Here is a 27,419-nt window from a genome sequence, read left to right as displayed (position 1 = left end):
AGTAATAATTTCCACCAACTTAAATTATTATCACTAACTCGTACCTTTTAAGTAGAAAATTGTTCTTTAAAAGAGAGCCGTGTCTAAAAAATCAGCCTTGAACACAATCTTATAAAACCCCATACAACTCCAAGTTTTAGATTTTCTTTACTTGTTTTCACCACCACATTCTTATTACTAAACACCTTTTTTAAAGAAAATTAGTCCTTTTGACCGTTGATTCCTTTTATCTTTACATGTAATCTTGCAGTCTCGGCAACTGAGGCAGTAGTCGTAGAAAGTCAGAAGTAGTTGCAGAGTTGAATACTCGAAGAAAGAAGTACACGTTTTTTCTTTTTCTTTTCTTCGGATTCGCACTTTCACACTCAAACATGTTACATTGGCACTTCTTTTTACCACGATGTCGTTGTTGTATAACCAATTACAAATTTGATACTGAGAAGAAGTTTTTAAAGGAGAGGAAACGTTGCAGCAGGTACTGAGTCCCCTTCAAAGGTAGCTAGCTACTTTTATCGTAAGTTGCCAATATCCCAAAGGGGTTACTTAGAAACCAAAGCTTAAATCATCAAGGAAAAGCGACTTCCAGTTTGTAATTAGATATTGGGTCGCTACACCTTCTCTCTCACCTTAAGTCCAACCACCCCAGCATCCTTATTTGCTTCACCCCAAAACATCATTCACAACTCAAACAACACATACTGGGAATTAACTATTCTAGAATACCAACTGCATAAATCAAGCAAAACCAAATTCAACACAACATAAACAACTACCACTTCCCTCTCGTTAACATTGTTTTCAATTGTAGAACACAACCTGAATCCAAGGATATGGTCATTGTAGGGTCACTCTCAATAATATTTTCCCTTCTCATTGCTTACACTCTCCCTTCTTCTAATTTAAATCAAACCTTCTCCTCCAATTCTCCCCCAGAGCTCAGAATCTGCAGCTCTAAAATTTTCATTCAAAATTAACCCCTCCAACATGAAGAACACTAACACCAACACAAAATTCATTCTTCTCCACCCATATATCCAGAAACAAGGAAGCTCCAACCGCCTATGGCTTCTGGCCTTCATCTCCTTCTTCACCCTGGCCTTCCTCGCCACCCTCATTTACACCAGAGACACAACCTCATCCATCACCACCACCACCTCTTCCACCCCTTTATCTACTTTCACCAACACCCCTTTGCCTTCCTCCGTCATCAACACCCTCCTCCACTATGCCTCCAAATCCAATGACACCTACCACATGTCCCACTCGGATCTCAAAACCATCTCCGACGTCCTCCGAAAGTGCTCCTCACCGTGCAACTTCCTCGTCTTTGGCCTCACCCCAGAGACCCTCCTCTGGAAAGCCCTCAACCACAACGGAAGAACGGTTTTCATCGATGAAAACCGGTACTACGCCGCGTACTTCGAAGAAAAGCACCCCGAAATCGATGCCTACGACGTGCAATACACGACCAGAAGGAGCGAGATGAAGGAGCTGATAGCTTCCGCCAAAGAACAGTCGGGAAACGAGTGCAGGCCGGTGCAGAATCTTCTGTTTTCTGAGTGCAAGTTAGGACTCAACGATCTTCCCAACCACGTTTATGAAGTGGATTGGGATGTGATATTGGTGGACGGACCGAGAGGTGACTGGCCCGACGCCCCCGGAAGAATGTCGCCGATCTTCACCGCCGGCGTACTTGCCCGGAGCAAGAAGAGTGGGAACCCGAAGACGCATGTGTTTGTGCATGACTTCTCAGGGAAAGTGGAAAGGGTCTGCGGGAACGAGTTTCTGTGTAAGGAAAATTTGGTGGAGACAACGCACTCTTTGGGACACTATATTCTGGAAAAAATGGAGGAGAGTAGCGTGAAGTATTGTAAGGATCATAACCACTCATCAGGGTCTTCTTCTTCGTCTTAGTTGGTGTAATCTTCCACGTTACAATAAGCTTTGTGCAGAAGTATATCATATCAGAGTCAGCCATGTCGATATTTATGATCGTTTTAGTTCCATCGTTTACTTCTTCTTCGCTGGAGCTTGTAAAAGATAATTCTTTCTTTCTTTTTCTTGTAACTGCTTCAAAGAATTCCTACTTCTAAATGTCACTGAGGATTTGTTGATATTACTGTGTAGATTGTAAAAAGATAATTCATGCTTCAAGGAACACAGATATCTTAACTCTCTTTCAATCTGATAGGACGAAGAATTGAACGTAAAGAACAGAGATTAATCATTTTTATTTATTTTGCTGGTTTTTTTTGTTATTTTAAAGATTTTTCAATTTATTTAAGTTTTTTAACATTATTTTTGTATCAGGGGGCAAATGAACTAAATAAATAAAAGTAACAATAACTGGATAATCTTTCGTTATCTCATTTTCTCTATAAATTTGATATTTGAAATAATTTATAATTTATGGCGTCATAATTTTGTAACTTGCAGAATTTGTACATTTTACTAATAATTTTTTTTGTTTCATAATTCATTTTTAACTTTTTTAACACTATTTTGTATCATGTTGGCGAATGAACTAAAGAAAGGAAAATTGTAACTGCTAGGAAATCTTTGAAGACACGTTATCTTTTCTACTTTATTTTAAATGTAAATTTGCTACTTGAAGTAATTTAAAATGTATTTACACTTAATTTAAAATGTAATTACTCTTAATTTCGAAAAATGTATTGGAGATTTTTTTTTCTAAATTTTATAGTGATCTTTTATATGGTATTTAGATTAACTAATTCAAGAATTTGGTATATGCGCTTGTAAAAGATGAATTTCATTATTTTTCTAAATCTTGTATAATGATGCAATTGTTGGAATAACTAATATCCACATTTCCAAGTTTAATAATGTCTTGCCTGATAGTATTTATGACCAATGTAATGTAATTTAATATATATTTTTTCATAAAACATGCTACTCAATATTTACTCGCTTTATTTTTTAAGAAATTATAATTTTTATATATTTAACGCAATTATGTTAAAAAATTAAATTAAAATCACTTATTAAACTGAAATAAAACGATTCCAAGTAATCCATGCGTTATATGGTTATGGTTAGAATCACATAATGTCACATACATAGTAAAAAAGAAAAGAAGAAGAATTGACCTAGTAGTCTGACCGATTGAAACGTAGTAGTTGAACCACCTAATTTTTTATGTTAATTAATAATAATCAAGAAATGCTGACATGTTAAAATAAGAAGAAGAAAAAAGAAATCAAGCCTCCTATTCTATAAAAGTTAGCCAAAGAATCTAAATATATTGTATTTTTAACCTACATTTAATTTGAAACTAAATTTTACTATTAAAATTAGAATAACTAAATTGGTAAAATAGACTAACAACAATAATAAATCATTTTAACTTTTAAGAGATCTAAACAAAGAAAAATGATCTATGATGAAAACTCTAAACATAAGAATTTAATAAAATTCCAATGTTTAATAATATAATAAAATAAAAAGCGTAGCAGGAAGTGACCTTACTCCCGTTTAGTTCCTGAGACGGATGAAACATGTCATGATACGCCAATGATATAGTATTAACAAATGATTCAAATTGATTTAATTGGTAAAAAACATTCTAAAAATATTTACAAATGTTTTTGAAATTAATCAATAAATTTGCATTTATGTAATAATTTTTTATTATTTAGCATGTTAAATAATTTGGTCAAAATAAAATAATATGTTGATCGCTATAAAATAAATTAATATGAGAAAACTATATTGATATCTCCTCCCTAAAAACAATTTTGTGAAAAAACTTAAAAAATGTTTCCGTTAAACATGAATACTTTTATAATGTTAATTTTATAACAAAAAAACATATTTAAGAAAATCACATCCCAATTTAAAATTCACGAAAAACTAAAAAAGGTTTTCTTTTTTGTTATGTGTTTTCCACTAGGGCTGGAAGAAAGTGGGAAGAAAAACAATAGAAAGAAAATGGTGAAACGAAATGGACGAATAAGCAAAAGAGGGCTTGTACGTTGAAGAAAGAGCAAACGTTAAGGCAAAGGGAATGGAAAAGCAAACAACTACACAAATTTAAAACAAGGTAGGACCCTTATCAACTGAATCAATTCCACACCCACCCATTTTGACTTTGGCGTAGCTTTTCCATTCAGAATATCAAGTAATTCTACCTTAATTCTATAAAACTCGCTTAGAAGGTGAGACCCAAAACAGAACAGGTGCATTACCAAGTAGAAGCCAGAACAGGTATCTTCTGATTTCTTAATGCGAAACATGAATTTAATGTTTTAAACATTAAACCAAACAGACATTAAAGACGTTAGACGAATGTACTACTAACGTTGCAACAAGACTTTATGCTAGAAGCCAAAGGGTTCAAACAAAAATTGCATTGAAACTCTCTTTCTTCACCTCACCTTCCCAGTTCCATTCACTATAATTTGCCGTTCTAACTGGCAATTGCCAAGTGCCAACCACTCTCTTCTTTTAGTCAACCTTCTTTAGCAATTAACACCACATGTCCCTCCTCATCCCATCCCTTCTTTGACCCCGTCTTTTTCATCCATTAATGTTGAGAGAGATCATCAGCATCCAAGATCATAACCACATGTAAAGCAATCAACCAGAAACGAAAAGGAAAAGGAAAAGGAACAATACCAACCCCACTTCCTCCTTTCTTTTTTTTTCTCTTTAGATTTGAATCAGATTAAATTAAACCCGTTACCAAATACGCCATCTTCACCCTTTTTTAAAAGAAAAACATGTAAACAGTGGCAATGGATGGATTCAGTGTCGGTCGGTCGGTCGGTCGGTCCAAGTTTTGAAGAGAGCAGAAAAGGAAAAGGAAAAGAAATACAGAACATGTGAACATGGAAGGAACACCCACCCATCAATTAATTAATCTCCTTCGAGAGTAAAATTTTCAAGTGTACAAGCCATGAATGGCATGATCAGAATATGCTCTGTGATGGGAAATCGGTGATTAATTAATCATCTAAGAAGATTCTAGGATAAGATTAGTAGTAGCTTCGACTGCAGAGAGTGTGTGATTGTGTTCACCTTCGTAGGTTACTACCAACATAGAAGGGTCATCCAGAGCCCTCTCTACATGCTTGCGCGCTGGACACCCTCTAACACTGCTGCACTTGTAATAGCCCCTGCAATTAATAATTCAAGACAAACATAAACCTCACTTCACCTATGCAAAATTAACTCCACAATAAAAGATGGAAATGACAGAAACCAAGCCATGATAAGATCTTTCTAAATTTAGTCACACGGGAAAGAGAAAAAGGGAAACAAATCAATTTAACAGAACAAGGGTACATTTTGAAATTTGAAATCGAATGGTGAAAGAGCAAATTAAAGTGGGAATTGAAGGGGTGGATAATTTAAATCAGAACACGATGTAATGTTGTTTTATGCACCTTGGATGAGGAGATCCTTTAATCGGTTTCTGTCCGTATTTCCTCCAAGAATAATCATCCGGTGGAATATCAGCCATCTTCAAACTTATTGCGGGTACCCTCACCACCCTCTTCATCCTCATTTTTCTACTGCATCACACCAATCCAAAAAATAATGCATCAGAACCAGACATCACGGAAACAGTTTCTTCTTTCAAACGATTTTTTAGGATAAAAATAAGACAGAGCGTGACATATATCTACCTCTTCTTTGAGCAATGGCATCGGCTGGAGGAACTGCCACACTTGGCAGAACCCAAATTATCAGAGCTGCACTTCCTCTTCAACGAAGACGAAGAAATAGGAGGCTTTCCGGCGGAGGAGACCTGAGAGAGATTCGTGATCTGAAAAGGCGTTGCGGCCGCAGGCGACGAGGAAGAGGGCTGTTTGGTGTCGGTGTCGCCGGTGAGGGAGGAGACGAAGGAATTAGAATAAGAGAAGTTGATGGTCTTGGAAGAGTCCTTTGTCTCAATCGGACCATTTTTTGGGATGAAAGGGTGTTCGGTGGGCGGCGGGATCTGCTGCAGCGGCGTTGCGCGGTAGAATCTGGGTTCGGAAGGAGGTGGAGGAGGCACAGGGGCTCTTCTGAAACGCGCGTGACCGGTTCTGGTTCGGCCCAGAAGCGAAATGACCTTCTTGAACTTGGAAACCGCCACGTCAGCGACAGCTCCGTAATCGGATTCAATTTCCATGGAAGACTTTGAATTGGTCGCGTGCGATTGTTGTTGAAGTTGTTGGTGTTGTTGTTGCAGCTGAGCGTGTGACAGCAACCTGATGAGCTTCTCCACGCTCTCTAGCCCTGACGCGGCTTCTCGAACCGCATTCTCTTCGGCGAAACCATCGTTCCTATAACCCATCATGAGCTCCACAGGCATAATTGCATCAAAGAGAGAGAAAGGGTTTGGAAGACAAAAGAAAATAAAAGAGGCTCATAGGGTACCCTGGTCAAGTCATGCCAAAACAAAATTTAAATATTAAATATAAAATATAAATTAAAAGAAAAAACGATAGTGGCCTGTTTGGTCCACTAGGTCACTGTACTGTCACGCTAGCTAGCTAACCCTACTCGTCTCGTCCCTGTTTCCGTCAAAATTTGGGTGACATTGCTTTGCTTTACTTGCCTCTGTTTAATGTACTAAAATATGTATCCATGTATGTAAGATCCAAACGCTGAAACAGGGTATTTTGGTCTCTGCGGACTCCGAAAAGAAAAAAGAAAAAACTTTTTTTTTCTTTTTTTTTTTAATTTTCTTTTTTCAATGAGAAAAAGCATCTGAAGGAGGTGAGTAGTGGGGAGACAGGAAGATATTGACTTTTTTGGCCCCTGGGTCCCACCGGTGGGTTATCATTGATCTCAGCGACATTGGGGCTTTAAAATCAGGTCAAAGGCATTGTTTTAGCCGTCTGATCTTTGAGAAAAGTTTGAGATCCGTTGGTTGCCAGCATAGGTTGTAGTTGACTTGGATTGACGACCTTCCTTTCTCTGGATTCTTAATGCTTTCTTTTGTCGTCTTTGTTGTTTTTCTTTTGAATATTTTTTCCCTCATTTTGTCCCTCTCTGCTTTCTCTCCGCCTCTATCTTCTACGTTTTTTAAATGTCTTTTTCTTCTACCGGTGTTTGTCAGTTTTTAACAGTTTTCTCTGTAGTTTTTTAATTTTGTTTACATACACTATAATTACTTTATAATAATTTTAAATTTGTTGATATACACTATAATTACTTTATACTAAAATCAAATATATCCAGCAAAATTTTTTAAGTTTTTATTTTCCATTTGTACGTAAATAAACTTATTTGATTTGTCTCTTCTTGTAACAAATTCATCGAAGCACGTCTTATTTCTAAATAATCACAGCCCATTACTGGTATAATTGAATATACCTGAGATTATTTTTCTCTTGAAGAATACCCACGGTAACAAGATATATAAATACATTCAATGTATATTGTAATTTAGTTTCTATTTTTGGCACATTTTATTAACATCGGTATACTGATTTTAAGTATTTTTCAAAACTCAAAAACTATTTAACGTGTTTTCTAATATTTAAAAGATTATTTGAATAATTATTTTACTCGCAGTATTATTTAAAAGAACAACAACTATATATGTTAACAGAGATCTTGACATTTTTAGTTGATTCTTAAAATGTTGTTAAAGTTTTTTTTTCTTTTTTGAATTATAGATTTTTCTTTTACTTTCTAACGTATTAATGCTTATGTACAAATAAGAAAGTTTATATTAACCATAGGTTAAATTAATTTAAAATATCTAAGTTTAAATATTGTTTTATAAGTAATATTTGTAATACTAAGTTAAATTTTAAGTTCACTCCTTAATATGATATCATAATTATGAATTAGAACAAATTAATATAGAGTTTTCATTTGTTAAGTTTATTGTTTTATTCATTATTAAATAATTGTCAAATTATCTATTAATGTGTATAGTTTAATTCTCGAGATATACATATCCTCATGTTTGAGAATGCGTAGAAAGTCGCACATATATTAATAATAAAGTGAAATTAATATATATATATATATATATATATATATATATATATATATATATATATATATATAAATATGAGTGAGTGTAAATTTTATCATACCATAAAATTTTTGCAATTTAGTTAAACTTAAAAATTATGTTTTAAAATAATTATAAAAAATATTAGAAGTTTCATATTAACATGTATTTTATATGTAATTTGTTTAAATCACTACTTTGACCATAATAGAATTTTCACGTTTAAAGGGAATAAGATCTTACTATTCCTTTTGTTTTGTCCATCATGTTTCATTAATTTGTATTAACTAAAGACTTAATATCACTTTTAGTCCTTATTTTGGTTGACTTTGTTCGATGAGATACTAATTTTTTTCAAGTATTAAATGTGGTTTTAATTTTCCTAATTTATGTTTAATTTGGTCTTTTTCCGCGATTGTCGAAATTGTTAATGAATGAGTGTACACGTTGACAGTGTTGCTTACGTAATCGTCCTACACAATTGCATATGTGATCATACGACTGGTTTTTTTTTTCATCACCTACTAAACACCACACCACGACCATGCCAATCGGTTATTCTTCCCTACTTGTGAGTTTTTACCCATTCTTTTTCGTTTTGGTGCGTTGTAACCTACTGATTTTGTTCGATTTCTGTTTGCCACCACTAGTTTTTATTTCTTATTGATCTAACAACACTATTTTGAGGCCCACAAGCCCTTTGTCCATAAGGAATGGTCAATCCAATTTAGGGCTTCGAACAAGCTCGTGCAGTTTCTTCCATGTCTGGATGTTCACGCTTGTTGGAAACCTGTTCCAACGACAATCCACCATGACTATGGGTTTTTAAAGTTCGCAGGTTGCATTTTTTGCTTTTGTTGCGACGGTTGGAGACATTTTCTTCGTGGTTGCTTATTGAATTTGTTCGTTGACGAGATCTGGTGGTGAAGACGTGACTCCTCGTTCTTCTTGCGATTTATTCATAACTTGTTGGTTCACGATGATTTCCCTTGTATAAAGCTTGTTTTGGTACATATCTGTTTTGGAAGATTTGTATATGGTTTTTTTGTATCTGGTTTTTTATTTTTTGGTTCTATGAAGCAGTGGTGGAGAACCACATTAATATGTGCAAATCCATATAATAACTTTCTTAAACAACTTGTGTCATTATCCGTGTTTAGAGAACTAACATTAATTGACATTGTTGTGAAACTCATGATTTGGGGTTTTTTATTTAGGGTTTGATGGTTGTTGAATTATTTTGTTGGTGTCAGCGAAAGTAAACCAATAAAGTTGCAAGTGTATTTCACGTCTTTGAAGAAGACAAAACATCAACGATTTTATGCAATGGAGGTGAGTGGGGGTTGACAATGATAATTAAAGTTTCTAATGAGTTGAGAGGTTGAAGATGATGATATGACAACATGTATATTGTATTGAACATGTCACGTAATAAACACGGCATTTAGTCATTATTCACATGTATACTTTAACATTAATAATTTATTTGACATCACGAAAAAAAAAATCAAATTAAACATAAATTAAGAAAATTAAAACCTCATTAAAAAATTAAATAAATAAGTTTTATACTAAATAAAGTCAATGAAAACAAGAATAAAAATAATATTAAAACCTTAATTAAAAATTATAAAGATATTTTAAAAATAATATCAGTTAAACGTGATGAAATGAGTTAAGTTTTTTCTTTTTGGTTCTACAATTTTATTATCTTTCACGTATTTGGAAAGAATATTAATAATTTAATGTACCATTTTTTATAAGTTTGAATACATTTTTAAAACCTTAAATTTGAATAAAATTGTTTAACATTAATTATGCAATCAATGTACTGATTACCAGTTAACGACCACATAAATTTAATGATTGTGTTGATCTCAACGAACAGTATTACGTACTCCATTATCACCGAAATGGAAGAACAGTCAAAGGTATCTATCGTACTTTCTGTCATTTACTTACTACCTGTATAAATCAATGATCTTACAAGTACTCCCGGTGTTAGGTTTGAACATTGAGTTTAATATATATATATATATATATATATATATATATATATATATATATATATATAGAGAGAGAGAGAGAGAGAGAGAGAGAGAGAGAGAGAGAATAAATAAGATTTTTATTTGAAAATTAATCTACACTACAATTATTATTTTTTTAAGTTAATATTGAATATTTTTTATACAAATATGAAAATTTTGTTATAGTATAGAATATCAATTTTTTTTCAATTATAATATAAATGACAAATGATTTTTTTATTGTGATAAAATTCAATAAGAGGTTTATGATTCTCTTATAGACATTGTGCACGACTTCAATCGTTTAGTTTCTTTGATAATTTTGGAATAAAATTTAAATTTTAGATATAATGAATTAAAAATTATAAGGCTTTAGAAAATAATTTAAGAAGATGGACGATTTTTAAACATGACATTCAATTATTTTATCAATAAAAAATTAAAGTTATAGATAGATTTTTTTAACTAATTAGAGTTTTATTTATAAAAGTTATCATTTTTTTTTTAAATTTCGTTTTTAACTTCTTTCTATAACTTTGACATTTTTCTTTAACATTTTAAAAATAAAAGATTATTAGACTGATCACAATAAAAACTTATACACATATATTCTATTAGAGTAAAAAACATAATAACTTCACTTTTTTGAACCTTTTGTAGGTTAATTGACATTTTGAATTGCATACCGGTTGAATAGAATCCAAAATAACTCAAAGTTATTATTTATTTGTCTACGGTCATAAGAATATATTTAAATTTTTTATTAGATTTTTAATTTTATATTTATAACAACTTCTAATAAATTGAGCTTTAAAGAGTAGTTGTAAGTTAGGAAATTATCTACCAAAGATAATAGAAGCTACTATTATTTTTTGTTTAATTATTTTTTAATAATGAGTTATATTTAATTAGACTGTCTAATGATCTAGGTTGAGTTGCTTGATTTATATAATAATTGAATATCATGATTATTTAAATTGCTTAATTAAATGTTTAAATGTGAGTAATTGAGTTTGAACGATTGTCTTAATGATAATTTTAAAGTTAGATTCAAATACACGAGTTGCAATACTCATTTTTTTTTTCTAACAGGACGTTGCGTCGTAGGTTGGTACACAACATTTAAATGTGGACTTAGTGGACTCAAGTGCCTTTAAAATTCACAATAACAAAAATTATTTTGATAGTTTCTTCAACAAATTTAAATATTATATAGATATATATATATATATATATATATATATATATATATATATATATATATATATATATATATATATATATATAAATTTTTCAAACAATTAAAAATAGTTGTGTGTGGATTAAAAGTAATGTAATGTAATTAAATAGTTGAAATAAATAATACAGTGTACTCGACAATTAGTTTGGATATCATATAGAACATTACACCTTCGAAAGATTGAGAAGGATAACATGAACGAAGAACACGAGGTAGTTGACTTTAGTGGTAAGTGAATTGTAGTAGTCACTCTGCGCTTACAGCAGATTGAATCATTGTATATCTATCCGTGATTAAAGGTTGTCGTTATTGTAAAAAAAAATAACAACAGCAAAAAATTGAAATTACATGATTTCAAAATTAGAGTGTCACACAAAAACACCACATGTGCCTCTGCGAAACAAGAGTCTTCCAAAGTCAACAGACGAAATTTTTGACGAAAGGAATATGACAATCACGTGGCATTTTCATCATAGCTGTTTCTGATTAAATGATAAAATAAATTTTAAAAAAATTATAATCGAACTTCCAAACTCATGACCATAGATTTATGCCTCCGTGGCTTCGTTCAAACTTCCAAAATTGAGGACGAAAAACTATAAAATTAATATTTAAATATATAAAAGATAGAATATTTGTAATTATGAGGATGCAAACGTGGATAGCTGCATGAACGAAGAGACAATATTCAATACGATAGATGATTGACCCACTTTTGCATGAAGTATTGTCAAAATAATGAGATGAGAAAGCACGTTTGAAAGAGAAAAGTGATAACTATGAATAATAATTAAATTGTATGAAATATCTTTAAATGAATGTGACACAGTAGCAAGATGAACCAGCCACGTAACCTCCCTGTTTATTAATGCTAACAAAACTTACTTTCACTAAAAAATAATATATTTAATGTCGACCAATGTTTCTAAACCTAAATGGGTCATTCAAATTATAAATATACTAAATAAAGATTTAGATGTGAATATATATGTCCGTTTACCGAATTATACAATCTATTAAAAAATTAACTAATATAAAACAATAAATTTTAAATCATTATCAATGAATTATATTAAATAATTTACAAGAGATAAAAGTACAATAAATAATTAAATCATAATAACTTATATACAATCTTTTTTTTTTGGTAAAATCACGTTGGAATAAATATGCAAAAAGAACATTCTAAAGGCAAGTTCAAAACCATATAATAATAATAATAAAATGCAACTGATTTACTTGGGTTTATTTTTATATAATAATAATAAATAAATAAACTCATTCTATTTGTACTTGGACTTGTGTGCGTGTTTTGGTTGGGTCTAGCCATCGCATGGAGGGAGTTGCTCCCTCCACCCCCACACATCTCTTCCTCCACCTCCCCTTTACTTTTTTGCCCCTTCCTCCACCTTTCCTTTACTATTTTGCCCTTCAGTAAAATTTTATTTTTAAAATTATTGTTTTTTAATTTTATTCATTTATAACATATTTCACTGATAACCTACGTAGTTCCTTGTATGAGTAAAATATTTTTCTGCAAAGCTTGGTGATCGTGAAAAGAATTATCAAGCAATCTTCCTCTTGTTCTCGGTGCAATACGTGGTGCAGTGCGTTTATGGTGTAGTGTCCTTGTCGTGGTTCCTCTCCAGGTACGTAGTCATAATCCTTCCTATAATTCTAAACCCTAAACCCTTCCCATACTTCCAATAATCCTTTGAATATCCAAGCCTATAATCCTTACATGAGCCGCAAAACGTAGTAAAATAAAAACGAAACCTAAAAGGAACACTGCCTCTGGACGGATGACATCCTTCAACGGATGTCAACATCCGTTTAAGGAGAAACGGATGTCGACATCCGTTTTGCCTTAAACGGATGTCGACATCCGTTTTGCCTTAAACGGATGTTGACATCCGTTGAAGGATGTCATCCGTCCAGAGGCAGTGTTCCTTTTACGTTTCGTTTTTATTTTATTTGTTTATTTTATTTACAATAATTTATATTTAAATTTATAATTTTAAATGTTATATATGGTAAGAAGAAAGAAATGGAGAAATAGAAGTGAAAGGTTGATGAGACTTGAAGAGAAAATGATAAACGAAAATGGAAAAATGGAGAAGAAGCTTGACGGAAGAGAGAAAGGTAAACGGAAATGGAAGAGAGGAAGAGGTGTAGAGGGAAGTAAATCAGAAGTTTTAAATAAATTAAAATATTAAAATAATAAAAATAAAAAATTTTAACTTTTGAGGATATAATTGTCATTTTAGAAGGATATAATTGACATTTTAGAAAATTGGGGAGGTGGAGGAAGAGACGTGTGGGGGTGGAGGGAGCAACTCCCTCGCATGGATATGTACGTAGCCCACTTATAACTGGGCATTATTCTTGAAAGGGCAAACTCAATAATATTTACGGTTTACGCATAAATTGTCACAGAACTTTTAATAATGTAAATTATAGCTCTGAGAAACTATTTGAAAATTATTTTAATTCTAATTTTAAGGAAAGTAGTATTTTTATGGCTATACAAATTTATTTTTATTAATAAAATAACAAAAATACTTTTTTTAAAATTGAATATAAATAAAAAAAAATTAATGAATAACTTAACAAAAAAATAGTGGTCCATGTCCTTTGAGTGAGGAAAACTATAGCAGATTTTTTTTTCCTGACCAAAATGGAAGAGAAGCTCACCGTAAGAGATTCCATTTCCATATATTTTTCTTTTCTTATTTACTCCATTTTTGTATTCTCTTTTACAAAAAGTGAGTTTTTCAAAAATTAGTTTTTAGAATGTGTATTGAAAAGGCGTAATCCATGTGTTAATTACATTGTGAAAACTAGTTTTTATGGCTAAAATCACATAAAAAAAACTAGAAAAATAAATATGTTTTTTTGCTTTATTTTTTTACACTTTATTGAAGTAGAAAATACTTTTATTGGTGATATTGTTTCCATCACTAGTCGGATGAAATATTTGTTAGAAAATATTTCTTTTACCCTTCCTTTATTGAAGTAGATAGAACTAAATATGAATTTTTGTTAAATTTTTTAGTCTAAATATAAGTCAGTATGTTATAAAATATAATATCTATGAATCTATTAATTTAAGATTTAGGATTATAATAGTGATGTGCAATTTATATGAATTGGACTTAAATCTTATGAGTATTTTTTAATAAATCTTTTCGAAAAATCATTAATGATATTAAAAGATCACCATAAAAAAATTTACGTGTGCCACAAAAAAATTCTTTAAAAGAAAATTAATTATACACCATAAATTGTTCTTTCAAATTTAGATATTGAAACAAAGTTAATTTCTCTTACTTTAAATTTGGTTACTCGATACAACTGTTCTTTATAGATGTTCCACATTGTTTCTTACTTAGTTCTTTTGAGACAAGAGGGATAAAAGTTCAAGAAGAATAAAAACTAAATATTTCTAATTACTACTATACTTTACCAAGTTACTCCTTTTTTCTTTTTCCTTTCCACTAAAGTAAAAAAACAATACCCAATTTTCTTTTTAATTCTTTTAGACCAGCAAATTATTACTATAACTTTTTTCAACTTAAACATAACTATGATTTTATAAAAATAGGGACCATGATATTTTAACAACTTTTTGACAACAGACGATATGTCACTATTTTATAGATCCGTATATTTGAAACAGACCAATTACACGCTACCACATAGGTTGTTGTTACAAAATTATCAACAAAAATTGTTAAAGTGACATTTTCCTAAAAATAGAATATAAAACTATTTCGAACACATTTCACAAATATCTTAATTATGTAACTAAATAACTTAAGTTTTAAGCGTAATTCAAATTTATTTATCACGTTTCAAATTATTTTACAAAAATATACTATCACTTAGAAAAGCCAAGTCTCATATAGAGTAATTTTCATGTAAGACCACACTAAAAAAATAAGATCAAGATATAAGTTGAAAAACCAAATTCTTACACGTTTTTTTGTTTTGTTTTGGACTACTTTCAATTGGCTTGTTACGGCCATCATCTTCAAAACAAAAAAGACAATTTACTTGTGAATATATAAAAAAATAGCTGGGTCCAACAGAGTATATAAATGTCTATTCCACGTAATAGCCCACAGTTTTGTGTAGGTTTAATTGGGCTTATCATATAATTATCTCAGAGAAGGAGTGTTTACTCTCCGATTTTGGTCCACCCACATTTGGTCTGTGAAAAAGGGATTCCAATGGGTTGGTATATAAAACTTGTCAGTTAATAGATGCAAAAAAAGTATTATTTTTTAATAAAATAAAAATATTTTTAAGAAATGAGAATAAATAATAAGTTAAAAAAATGCATAAAGACTATTTTTATAGAATAAAAATATATTCTTTTTAATAATAATCAAAATCAAAACTTAATAATTTTATACGGTATACAAGCATATTCAATGTAAATAAAATTTTAATGTTTCATTTTGAAAAATCTTAATGGCCCATGCTTCAGCGTACTGTACTTGTTGATGTGAAAATAAATATAAAAATAAAGGGGAAAAGTGAAATGAAGTAAAAAATGTATAAATATTTGAATAAATGACATCATTTATTTATTATTTAAACGGGATTGAGAGGGAATAACTGGCTTGTGATAGTGTTTTTTAGCACCAGTAGATACTTAAATTTAAGAATAAGATGTTTTTAAATGATTTTTTTACTAATTAAACTTGAATTTAAGAATAAGATGTTTTTAATTGAATTTTTTACTAATTAAACTTAAATTTATTTTGACCCTATTTAATTCAGATTCAAAATTTCTCTAATACCAAACCTGTAGTTTATGATGGATTTGGCAAGCGTGTAGGTCCTACTTTTTTATTTTATAGTGGATAGTGTCGTAAACGTTAAATTCAACATATTATTTGTTTTTAATGTTAAATATAACATGATATTTGTTTTATTGCTTAATTTAACACAACATGCATTTTAATTGTCTAGTCAAAGTTTAGTAATCTATTCATGCCAGTTTTTTTTTTTTTATTTCTTTTTAAAATTTACAAACTTTACTTTTACAATCAATGCACCCCCTTCCACTTCTTTATTATATATATATATATATATATATATCTGTTAGTTTGCAGTAAAGATAAAACATATTTTTTTTTAAATTTTATTTTTAGTTAACTCAAGTGAATATTATTTATATTTAAAATTATCTTGAAAACAATGCTCACGTATAAGTTATTGATTCCAGTTATATTATATTTGATTTTCTTAAATAACGTATTGAATTTGAATAGTTTGAATAACAAAATATAAAACAGAAAGGAGATCTCAGTAAAAAGTAATTGATAATATTTTCGATAAAGACAATTATTCATAAAAGTAGTAAACATTTTGGTCTATTAATGATTATTTTAAAATCAATTAAACCTATTCATACGTTTAGTTTAGCAGATAATTGATAAACTTAAATAGATTGAGTTGACTCAAATTGAAAAAAAAAAAACTTAGTGAGATTATATGATACAGTATTTTTAAATAATTGTTTTTGAGATTATCCTCTCTCTAGAAGCAGGAGTTCCTTGAAAAATTTGTATTGTGACCTGTATTATTGTCATTCAAAGGCACCAAAATTCAAAGGCTTATATAGAAACATGTTATATGAATCAATTAATGGTGAAATGTAGTAATCAAGCGAGGCACCTAATAAAAAGAGGTGTTTTATTTATATGAGGAAGGAGTTATTGTGATGTGAGAAGAATTTCTTAGTTTGCAAGCATATTGTTCTGGCTACCGATGATTTTGACATATCACAACTTACCAACCAAATCTGTTATTTTCATGTTCCAATTTTGAAACCCAATCAAAAGAGTGAATGTGTAAATCACAAGGTGATGTTTGCAAAAGTCTTAGACGTTGTCGATGGTTTTACAGAAAGTTTGAACAAGCTGAAATAGTGGCAACTATAGATAGTTAGGTTTCACATTGGACAGAACATACCAACATGGAAAAACATAATCGTTTCAATTTAGATATCTAACGTTATAGCTTTAGCAGATTTTGACACTTTACTGTTTATAATTAACCCTTTATCACTACCACTCCTAATTTTAGGAAAAAGATTACAATTTGCATGAATATCGTGAATCTGGAAAGAGAAAAAAAAACGGAAATTTTCAGAAGCTGTAATTGTAAGAAACGGAAATTGAGTGAAAGTGGAGGGAAGCTATCGGTTAGGGTGTTGGATACAAATTATAGCACAAAAACAAATGAGATGAGATAAAAGACAAAAAGTTCCAAACATTTGGTTCCTTAAGAAACGGAAATAAAAACGAGTAATTAATTTCGGTGTCAGTCACATGTTATTTTTATGCAGAAATTTGTTTGTTTATTATTTTTGAGTTGCTTGGAATGTCCTCAACAGAGTTTTGAAAATAAGGTTGGAGATGAAATTAAAGAGTTTGTCATAACGTTGACCAGATATCACGCTAAGAGTGTTTTGAATTATGTAGAATTAATTGTGTCCGAATTGATGGTGTTAGAATAATTAAAAAAAAGAAAAAAGAAAAAGAAAGCGGTTTATCCTTAAACCCAAAGAAATGATGAATGATTAAATGACAGGGGCACCAACCTAAAGCCACCAGCAACCTAAAACCAACCACCATCTCCAACCGACAACCCTCTCTCTTATCTTTTCTGCTCCGAACTTCAATCTTAAAATTAAATCCAAACATATAATAGCGTAAGTGTGTTACCACTTCAACTCGCCAACATTCTTTCTTTGACTACGGACAGGGACAAAATGAAGCTCTCGGCGTTGCAGCAGAGTTACCTCACGCGCCGAGCCAACAGCTTCAGGGGATCCGCGCAGTTGGATTCGTCCGCCGACGGCGCGGTGAAGTCGCCGGCGGCGATTTTCTGGCTGGTAATCCACGGTCTCTGCTGCCTCATCAGTCTCGTCCTTGGCTTCCGCTTCTCCCGACTGGTGTTCTTCTTCCTGTTCTCTACCAGTCTCTACACCGCTCCGTTCCGCGGCGGAGCGGATATCGCGGCGCCGCTGAACGTCCCTCCGGCGGCGAACAGGACGGCGGCGGTGAGCACTGCGAGTCGTGTGGTGGTCGGGCGGCACGGGATCCGAATCCGGCCGTGGCCGCACCCGGATCCCGTGGAGGTGATGAAAGCGCACCGCATAATCGAGAGAGTGCAGAGGGAGCAGAGGTCGCTGTTCGGGGTGAAGAACCCTAGGACGGTGATCGCTGTGACGCCAACGTATGTTCGGACGTTCCAGACGCTGCACTTGACTGGTGTGATGCACACGCTGATGCTGGTGCCGTACGATCTGGTGTGGATCGTGGTGGAGGCCGGCGGAGTCACCAACGAAACCGCTTCGATTATTGCCAAGTCCGGCCTCAGAACAATCCACGTTGGCTTTTCTCCACGAATGCCGAATTCGTGGGATGCTAGGCATAAACTCGAGTCTCGGATGCGACTTCATGCTTTGAGGTTAACTTTTGCTACCTCCTTTTACTCGATTAATGTTATTATTGTTATGCTGAGTGTAGAAACTTTATGGAGTACTATTTTTGTTAGTGCGCGAAGCATAATCACAGAATACAGTGAAAATGCATCATGAAGACTTACTTGCGTTCGATTGATTTTGAACAGAGTTGTGAGAAAAGAGAAGCTGGACGGAGTTGTGGTGTTTGCTGATGATAGTAATATGCATAGTATGGAGTTGTTTGATGAAGCACAAAATGTGAAATGGATCGGAGCTGTTTCGGTTGGAATATTGCTTCATTCGGATGATTCTTCATCCATGGTTCAAACGGAGGAGGAAGGTGCGGTTATGCCTGTGCAGGGCCCTGCTTGTAATGCCACGGATAAGTTGGTTGGGTGGCACACCTTCAATTCACTGCGTTATACAGGAAGGAGTGCGGTTTATATTGATGATAAGGCACCTGTTCTGCCCACAAAGCTCGAGTGGTCTGGGTTTGTGTTAAATTCAAGGTTGGTTTGGAAGGATGTTGATGATAAGCCAGAGTGGGTTAAAGATCTTGATGAATTAGATGGGGCTGATGAAGGAATAGAGAGTCCACTGTCCTTGCTCAAGAGCACGTCTGTGGTAGAGCCGCTTGGGAACTGTGGACGTCAAGTTTTGCTTTGGTGGCTACGGGTTGAAGCCCGCACAGACAGCAAATTTCCTTCTCAGTGAGTCCTCTCCCTGATTTTGAAGTTTTCATTTGTGATGATCTTAAGATGTCTGGCATTCTTTTTTTATAATTTTCTGCATGATATCTGGCATGTTTAACCATTTTGAATATGTGCGAGATTTAAATGTGTTTGATAGGATGTCAAGCCCAAAGAATACAGACCTATTATCAGTTCTGTGCTTATTGTGAACCTATACCGCGGTGCTTAGAATCATCTTATTTGGAATAGCTGCATTTTGCATTCACATTTGGACATCGATAGATGTAGAGTGTAGACTTATTTTCTAGGACGATCTGTAATTTTATAGCTTAATTGAACTCTACCGAATTACCAGCTAAGATGATGATGATACAGGTATATAAGACTAAGTAAGCAGAATGTAGCGTAGAAGGTAAGCTGCTGCCAAGTTGGTGCAGAATTTTTATTGACGTTCTATATTATCATAGTTGTTAAGATTTTTCATCCTGGTTTGAAAAATATCTCACTGGGTACACACTTCCAATAATGAGAAACTGAACGACTCAATGTCATTGGGCACAAAGTTTTCTTCCCTTTTCGTCTTGCTTGTCTTATATAGGGGATCGTCTTTTAGATAGTCTACACGACTCTCTCCCTAGGTGTTGGTTGTCTTCAGGGGTTACTAAATATAAGTGTTGAAACATGGAAACATGGTTGAGGGATAGTTTCCATTACAGGCATCTTGATTATTTAATTATCTGGACAATGTGTAGAATTGCAGGTTTTCTATCAAGCCATTAGTATCTGACTGAAAGTCACGCAGTTACGTATGCAAGTTACAGTCTTTAGATAGTCTTGGTAGTCTAAGAATGCTGGTTTGTTCGATTGTATTCGTTGGTTAACGTCTGTTAGTTCAATTCCTTCTTGTCAATGATATCCAAGCATCTGTTGCGAATGCCTCGATTGGGATTTTTGTATCCTTATCAATAAAATATTTTGGTACATTTAAGATCTGTCCAAAGGTTACGTAATTAATAACTGGAAGAAGGAACATTGAGATTTTAGTTCCACGATTAGCGCAATCTTTAAAGATTTCAAGACATCACACGCAAGCAATAACGACCGTTGTTTAAGGCTGCACCGTATTGTCTTTGTCATCTTTTCTTCATCAAGTCAATTTTCTGGATTCTGAAATTTGTTCTTCCCGGGAATAACGAAAGCTATTCCTCAAATATGTGAAATATCGTTGTACATGAATTTACTCTTTTCACAAACAATTACAGAAACATCATTCTTGTTTGACCATAGTAGAAAGTACTGTATAAATAATATGACCTGTGTAGTTTTTGTGTAGAATTAAGAAACATAAACTGAAAATGTATTCCAAAACCTGTTTGACCCTAAAATTTCTACGGAAATCACGGAGTTGTTTATTTGGGCACATATCATGCAGATTTTTGTGCTTGTAATTTATGATGTGGCATCCAACAGATAGATGTATTTATGTATCCCTAACTGAGTATACGGTTCTACTTTATGCAGATGGATAATTGACCCTCCTTTGGACATCACTATTCCATCAAAACGCACTCCATGGCCAGATACTCCTCCTGAGCTGCCATCTAATGAGAAAGTGTTAATTGGTAGCCAAGAGCAGACAAACAAGCCCTCTACAAGGACCAAAACGCCTAGATCCCGGCGTAGTAGAAGTAAGAGAAAGCATGACAGCAAAGTGATAGGAGTGCAAGTCTCTACACATTCCGAGGAAAACTAAACAGGGATGTTAACCATTGTATTGTACATCAGAGGAATTTACTGCCCAGTAACTGCTACTGGCCTTCAGCAACAAGAATTTGGATTCATCAATGGAAAAAGCTGCTGCTGCATACGTTGGTGGCGTAACTTTTATGGAGGCCCGACCCGCATATGTGCATCCGAGTCTGATTTCACCCATTTTTTATATTCATTTTTATCTCTTTTTATTGGAGTTCGTCGGAATGAAAGTTTGAAAGGTAATGTCGACTTGTTATGCTGCCTTGCTGAAAGCCTGTATTCAATTGTAGGGTTGTATTGGATTGAATATAAGGTGGTGCATTGAATTAAGATTTTAAAAGATTATTCTGACAATAGTTTTCTTTTTTTTTTTTGGCAAATTTTAAAATACTCCTTACAAATATTCGGAGTTATTAATTTTTTGAAAGATTGTTTCATGATTAAGGTTTGTGTAGTTTACATTTTACTGTATTCGTATATTAAGAATTTAGAATTTTTATAGACTTAATTTTTGTTTTTGGTTGAGATTTGAAAGAATTTTAAGTTTTTAGAAAATATTCAAAATTATAAGATTTTGTGAATAGTAATTATAAATTATAAATTTCGGATAGAAAAACAGTAAGACTGACATAAAATGTTAAATCTTTTAGTAAATGATTGTTTTTAATTTCATTCTTTGTTGTACTAGTTCTTCATGTGCTAGCATTTTTTTCTTTTTATTATCATTGGATTTCAACAGTATATTTGAAATTATGAGTTTTTAGCAAATTTGAAGATGAGGATTAGTAATTGATGGAAAAAAATTAAGGTCTAAATAAATCTTAAAGGATTGAATGAGCGTGATATATCTAACTAAATGATGAAATTTAATAAAATTCTCAAAATTTTCACCATTAAAGTTTATATACTTTTTAGTTTCATCATACTTTTTATAATTTGTAAAATATGCCAATATTTCTTTATCAGCCTAGAAAATCTAATTATTCTAGTTGAATATCACAATATATGTATTTATGTATGTATTCGAAAGTTTTGATCTAATAATACCAAATACTTTTTATCTGTTCTTTTAAAAAATCTTTACAAGTTCTAATTCAACAGTCCTCTGTACTATAATACTTTGGTACAAAAAAATCTTGCCCCAGGTGTAAATATGACACGTCAAACGTTTTTTTATTAAAAAACTTATTATTACAATATTGTAGTTCATGTCTTAATATATTTAGACAGTAAGAATTATAAAGAATTTCATGAATTTATAGGATTTAAAATAATTCCATAATTTTTTATATAAATTTCAAATTGCAATAATTAATAAAAAAACTAAAAAAATATAAAGAAATAGAACCATTACAATAATTTTTTTTTTCAATCTTTGATTGTAATTTTTTGTTCTATTGTACTAACCGTTTGTTCACATTCTCTTCGTCGTGTTTTTTTACGTTTGAACAATAGATTTACAACTATAATTACCACTACTTAATAACATGAGTGAAGACGGCGATTTGGTTAGAAAAATTCATCACAACTGCGTACAACAGCGTATACTGTCTTCCACAAAGATCGAAGAAATTACATGAAATAAGAGAGAGAAAAAATAGAAAAACATGATTTAGGTAATATTATTATAATATTCATACATTCTATTAAAAAGTTGCATAAAATCCATCAAGTTCCTTACAAGAAAAGTCCTGATTAAATATCACCAAATTACATTATCTTCCTTGTTACTAAAACGAATGGAGATTTTATTTCATAGTATAGATTTACTTCAACTAATACGATTAATAAAAAATATGTTACAGAAATATGAGATTGGATATTTTTAGAAAGTAAAAAGTATGACGAGATGTGATTTTAATGTTAATGATGAATATTTTATTTATGAAATAGATAAATTAATTTTAGATATAATGCGTATGTGAGAAAAGGTTATTTAAGAAAGAAAAAAAAATGTTAAAATTTTCATTTTTAAAATCAACATATTGTTTGAAGCGTTGTTCGTCTGTTGGTACCATGATTTTGGGCCAAATCTAATGAGGCACAATGGCTAGGGTCTAAAGACCATCATATTATGTACATATCTGGGCCACGCTGGTATTGGCCCAAATTTCAATGATCCAGATTGACGTTATTCACCAGAAGAACTATCTATACTTTATCCTAATGTGAAACCAAACATATGGCCTATTTATTCGAAAATCGCTTACTAAAATTAGTTATACAAACAACGTTTATTTGATGATGTTATGCTTTTAGTTTTTGAAGGGTAGAGATGGACCTTGCGTTGGAATACATGTGATTGTTGGATGCATTGCATAGGTATAGTTTTGCGAAATGACGGTCAATCTAAAAAATATTCCTTCTAATCAAACAAGACAAAATGTAAATATTATCAAATGGATAATAGTTAGATTAATACTCGTTACCAAATTTATAAGTAGAAATTTTAGACAAAATATTGGTGATCATGTTTAATATATATTAGATATTCAAATATTGAATTCACATTAATTTTAGTATTAAAACATCTTATACAAATATTCTCTAATCGATATTGGATGAAGATGATAAAAGACAAAAAAAAAAACAAAAAACTATTTAAAGACCTTTGATCTAGATAGTATTTCCAAGAGTTAATCTTGATCTACGTTTTGAAATAGGAAGTAACAAATTTACCAAAAATATAAATAATTTTAAATTTGACAAAAGAAAAATCATAAAAAATATATTACAAAATATTAGCCAATTTAAGTTTTGGGCATGAAAGGTTACTTGCTTGCTTTTGAATATCCCTTAAAACCTAAAATGAATATAGAGGAAACAGAGAAGAGAGATGTGAGTGGATAAAAGGTTCACAGAATTACATAATAAGTTAAGATTATTACAGTTCAAATTTTAGGTTTATTAATTAAAAAGTATTTGGTATTTATTTTTTAAATAAAAAGTCACATCAATATTTAGCTGTTGTTTAAAACAAAAATATTTATTATTGTAGATCCTATTCAACATTGAGTTTATCATTACTGTTAATACTACAAGAAAATAATGTGGACGATTTCTTATTATATTAATTAAGTAGCACGCTATTATTTTTTAAATAATGTTAGCATTTCTATAGTTTAACAAGAAGTCAACTGAATTATTATTTTATTTAATTGTTATAAGTGGTTCTATTTCTAATTTTCCTTTTACTTTCTTCCTTCAATATCAAATTCAGTTAATTACACCCTGTTGAAGAATTCTCTCAATAAATATAAATAATATCTGAATGTAAATTATCAATCAAACTTCATTCCTCCAATCATCTACAAGAGAAGTTATCCTAATTAGGACCGATAATGGAACGAACATACAGAGATGAATTTTGTTATTATATATATATATATATATATATATATATATATATATATATATATATATATATATATATATATATATATATATATATATATATATATATATATATATATATATATATATACTCGTACATGTTTCTTTATTATTTTAATGTCAATTAATTATTTTTTTATAATATTCAATATCAAAGAATATATTCCCGTTTATTCAATATTAAATATTTAAAAACAAAATAATTATATATATTTCAAGTTAAAGCATTAAATAAAAGTTGATAAAATTAAAATATTTATTAAATTTTCAAAAATAATGAAATAAAGTTGATAAAATTTAAAAATATTTTAAAAAAATATAAAAAGAAAAAAAAGAATAAAATTTTAAAATATTTTAAATGTTTCTTTATTCTCATACTTCACATTCTAATTAAATGTATTTTTTACACACTAATACAAATTTTAATATATTATTTGAATGAAATCAATAAAAAGCAAATATTTAACTATTAATATTTGAAATTTAACATATTTTTTTTTATCTTTTTAACATGAATGAATTCAGAAATTCAAGAAAATAGGGTTAAAAGAAAATAAAATTAAATAACACTAAATAAATATTTAAATTGACAGTTAAACATTAACAATAAATAAAAAAATTAAAAAGAAAAAAAATATTCAAATATAAAATAAAAATATTTAATATACATATAATTATTTGAACATAATTATACAAGTATTTTAATAAGAAAAAAATATCTTGGATATATATATATATATATATATATATATATATATATATATATATATATATATATATATATATATATATATATATATATATATATATATATATATATATATAATCTAATAAATTGAGTATTTTAATGAGTTAAATAAGAATGAGAGTAAAAATCAATATTAAGATGGAATGGAGACAAAACGAATATATACATACATATTTCATCCTTATACCTAATTTGAAAAGAATGATGTATTATTACTCATATTTAACCAATATGAGAATTATTTTTAAAATGAAGACAAATTCAAACAATTTTTATGAGAATGATTTTATTTGTCAAATCACGACACAAACATAATTTAATTATATGTGAGAAAAAAATAAAAACAAAGTTATATAATTATGATAAAATAAATATAAATAAAAATGTTTGTATATTTCTAAAATAAAACTATAAACATTGAATGTTTTAGTTTAGGATCTATAATGTCTAACCCTATCATGAATAAACGTTCTAACTTGTAATTTGTGAACCTCCACTCGTGACCATTAGGTATTTTCTTTACTTGTAATTCACACAGAAGATTGTTAGTTTAGCTATTGACTAAATTTTTTATTGAAAAAGAAAAGAATTATTATGTAAAAGTTACGTAAATGTGTTTTATAAGTCGTTTATTTCATATCATACTTAACTTTTTCTATTCCTTTTCCACCTTATTCATAAAAAGAACAATAACATCTAAATATTAAACATTAGAACATAAATAAATAAAAGCTTGAATGGGTAAGGAAAACACACAACGTCACATTTCAAGTGTGAGGAATTAGAGTTGTCAAAACAGGTCATCCGGCTCGATCCGGCCCGACCCACTTTGGATTGATCATTTAGTGAGTCAACCTAACTCGATTCATTTATTAGCGAGCCAGAAAAATTCAAATCCGGCTCGACTCACCACGGGTTGGTGGATAAACGGGTTGGCTCATTGGCTCATTTAATTACAATTTTTTTTAAATAAAAAAAAATTACAAACTTTCTATAATTCAAATCTAAACAAATTTTACTCCCAAATTTCACTTCCAATTCCAATATGGGTGTTTAATTAATTTTGAAAATAAGAAACTTAAATGATTTTTTCAAACAAAAACAAAATAATAAATATTTTTTTATAAAATTACAATTAAATTTTAATAAAATAAAATTAGGTAAGTGGGTTGGTGGGCTAACCCAACCCACCACAGGTTCAACGTGCATTAGCCGGGCTTAAATGAGTTGGGTTTAAATCTAAACCACATAAAAAATACAATTTTTTCAAACCCAACCTGACTCAAATCCGTGGTGGACTGGATTAACCCACGGATTGTAATCATTTTGACCGCTCTACGAGGAATGATGCTATTTGCTCTTGCCGGCTGCTTCCATAATTATGCTCATATTTAAGTGTACTAGTTTTGTTTTTTTATTTTTATGTAAAGGTGATATAAAGGTCAAAGGTTTAGCTACTTTTTTGAAGTTATTAATAGTTTAAGATATATTGGGGTAGCCATTTAATATCTATATCCTTTCTTCTCATTTTCGCATAGAAAATCAGAAAGCATGTAGTCTGAGGTAGTTTCTTTTAATAAGTGAAATACAAATTGTACTACTTCCAATTTTCATGATGAGATTGTTTCTTTCTTAAACCTAAAATTAGAAGCTCGTGTCCTCATACAAATTTTCTTAATCAATCTGCAATTAAGATTAAAGAATTATATATTAAATTCATGGTAAATTTTACTCAGTTTCATTCTTATGACCCAGCTTAGGCAACAATCATAGAAAAAAATAACAATACGAAGATGGTCAATGTAATAACTTTTCCTCTAATCAAGGATATCTTTATTTACTAATAAATGTCAATTATAGAGAGCATCTAAGTCATTATAACTATAAGAGTTATACTCTTCCACCCAACTTTCAAATTAATATAATAATTAAAATAATCCATCGATTAGAAAATAGAGAAATTTTGAAATTACTAACTTTACTCAGCTAACTCTATAATGACCAATTATAAAGAAAAAGAAAGTAGAATTTCTTAGTTATTGTCAATAACAAAAACGTTCTTCACTTTTTAAATTATTTAGTGAGTAGGAGGATTGGTAAGAA

At 30.7% G+C, this 27,419-nt stretch overlaps 3 protein-coding genes across 4 annotated transcripts; 2 read left to right on the top strand and 1 right to left on the bottom strand.

Moving 5' to 3' along the window:
- The first annotated feature begins 682 nt into the window (after window positions 1-682).
- LOC108335146 (protein IRX15-LIKE) lies at window positions 683-2,114 on the top strand. Its single transcript, XM_017571088.2, has one exon. It carries the CDS (start codon window positions 985-987, stop codon window positions 1,912-1,914), a length of 930 nt encoding a protein of 309 aa, XP_017426577.1. The 5' UTR covers window positions 683-984; the 3' UTR covers window positions 1,915-2,114.
- Window positions 2,115-4,851: 2,737 nt separating this feature from the next.
- Window positions 4,852-6,525, bottom strand: LOC108334601 (probable WRKY transcription factor 15). 2 transcript variants are annotated; one of them, XM_017570470.2, is made up of 3 exons: window positions 5,652-6,525; window positions 5,409-5,534; window positions 4,852-5,138 (listed from the first exon to the last, which is right to left on the bottom strand). In XM_017570470.2, the coding sequence occupies exons 1-3, from the start codon at window positions 6,320-6,322 to the stop codon at window positions 4,976-4,978; spliced, it is 960 nt and encodes a 319-aa protein (XP_017425959.1). In that variant the 5' UTR covers window positions 6,323-6,525; the 3' UTR covers window positions 4,852-4,975. The 2 variants fall into 2 exon arrangements, with proteins under 2 accessions (XP_017425959.1, XP_017425958.1); XM_017570469.2 differs by having other exon boundaries at window positions 5,409-5,537; window positions 5,652-6,516.
- An 11,292-nt stretch (window positions 6,526-17,817) lies between these two features.
- On the top strand, window positions 17,818-21,529 carry LOC108336048 (beta-1,4-xylosyltransferase IRX14). The gene is made up of 3 exons (XM_017572347.2): window positions 17,818-18,736; window positions 18,899-19,441; window positions 20,945-21,529. Exons 1-3 carry the CDS (start codon window positions 18,036-18,038, stop codon window positions 21,174-21,176), a joined length of 1,476 nt encoding a protein of 491 aa, XP_017427836.1. The 5' UTR covers window positions 17,818-18,035; the 3' UTR covers window positions 21,177-21,529.
- Window positions 21,530-27,419: the final 5,890 nt, after the last annotated feature.

Source organism: Vigna angularis, chromosome 10 (genome assembly GCF_016808095.1).
Source record: "Vigna angularis cultivar LongXiaoDou No.4 chromosome 10, ASM1680809v1, whole genome shotgun sequence".
In the NCBI taxonomy this organism is placed as follows: Eukaryota; Viridiplantae; Streptophyta; class Magnoliopsida; order Fabales; family Fabaceae; genus Vigna; species Vigna angularis.
This window is presented reverse-complemented; position numbering and strand designations above follow the sequence as displayed.

Bases quoted from the DNA above. Each gene is read 5' to 3' on its own strand.
- LOC108336048 (XM_017572347.2), top strand. From the start codon at position 18,036: ATGAAGCTCTCGGCGTTGCAGCAGAGTTACCTCACGCGCCGAGCCAAC. The intron at 18,737-18,898 runs GTTAACTTTTGC...GATTTTGAACAG, and splicing joins ATGCGACTTCATGCTTTGAG to AGTTGTGAGAAAAGAGAAGC. The intron at 19,442-20,944 runs GTGAGTCCTCTC...TACTTTATGCAG, and splicing joins GACAGCAAATTTCCTTCTCA to ATGGATAATTGACCCTCCTT.
- LOC108334601 (XM_017570469.2), bottom strand. From the start codon at position 6,322: ATGCCTGTGGAGCTCATGATGGGTTATAGGAACGATGGTTTCGCCGAA. The intron at 5,538-5,651 runs GTAGATATATGT...GGTGTGATGCAG, and splicing joins TGCCATTGCTCAAAGAAGAG to TAGAAAAATGAGGATGAAGA. The intron at 5,139-5,408 runs GTGCATAAAACA...TATTAATTGCAG, and splicing joins AAAGGATCTCCTCATCCAAG to GGGCTATTACAAGTGCAGCA.
- LOC108335146 (XM_017571088.2), top strand. From the start codon at position 985: ATGAAGAACACTAACACCAACACAAAATTCATTCTTCTCCACCCATAT.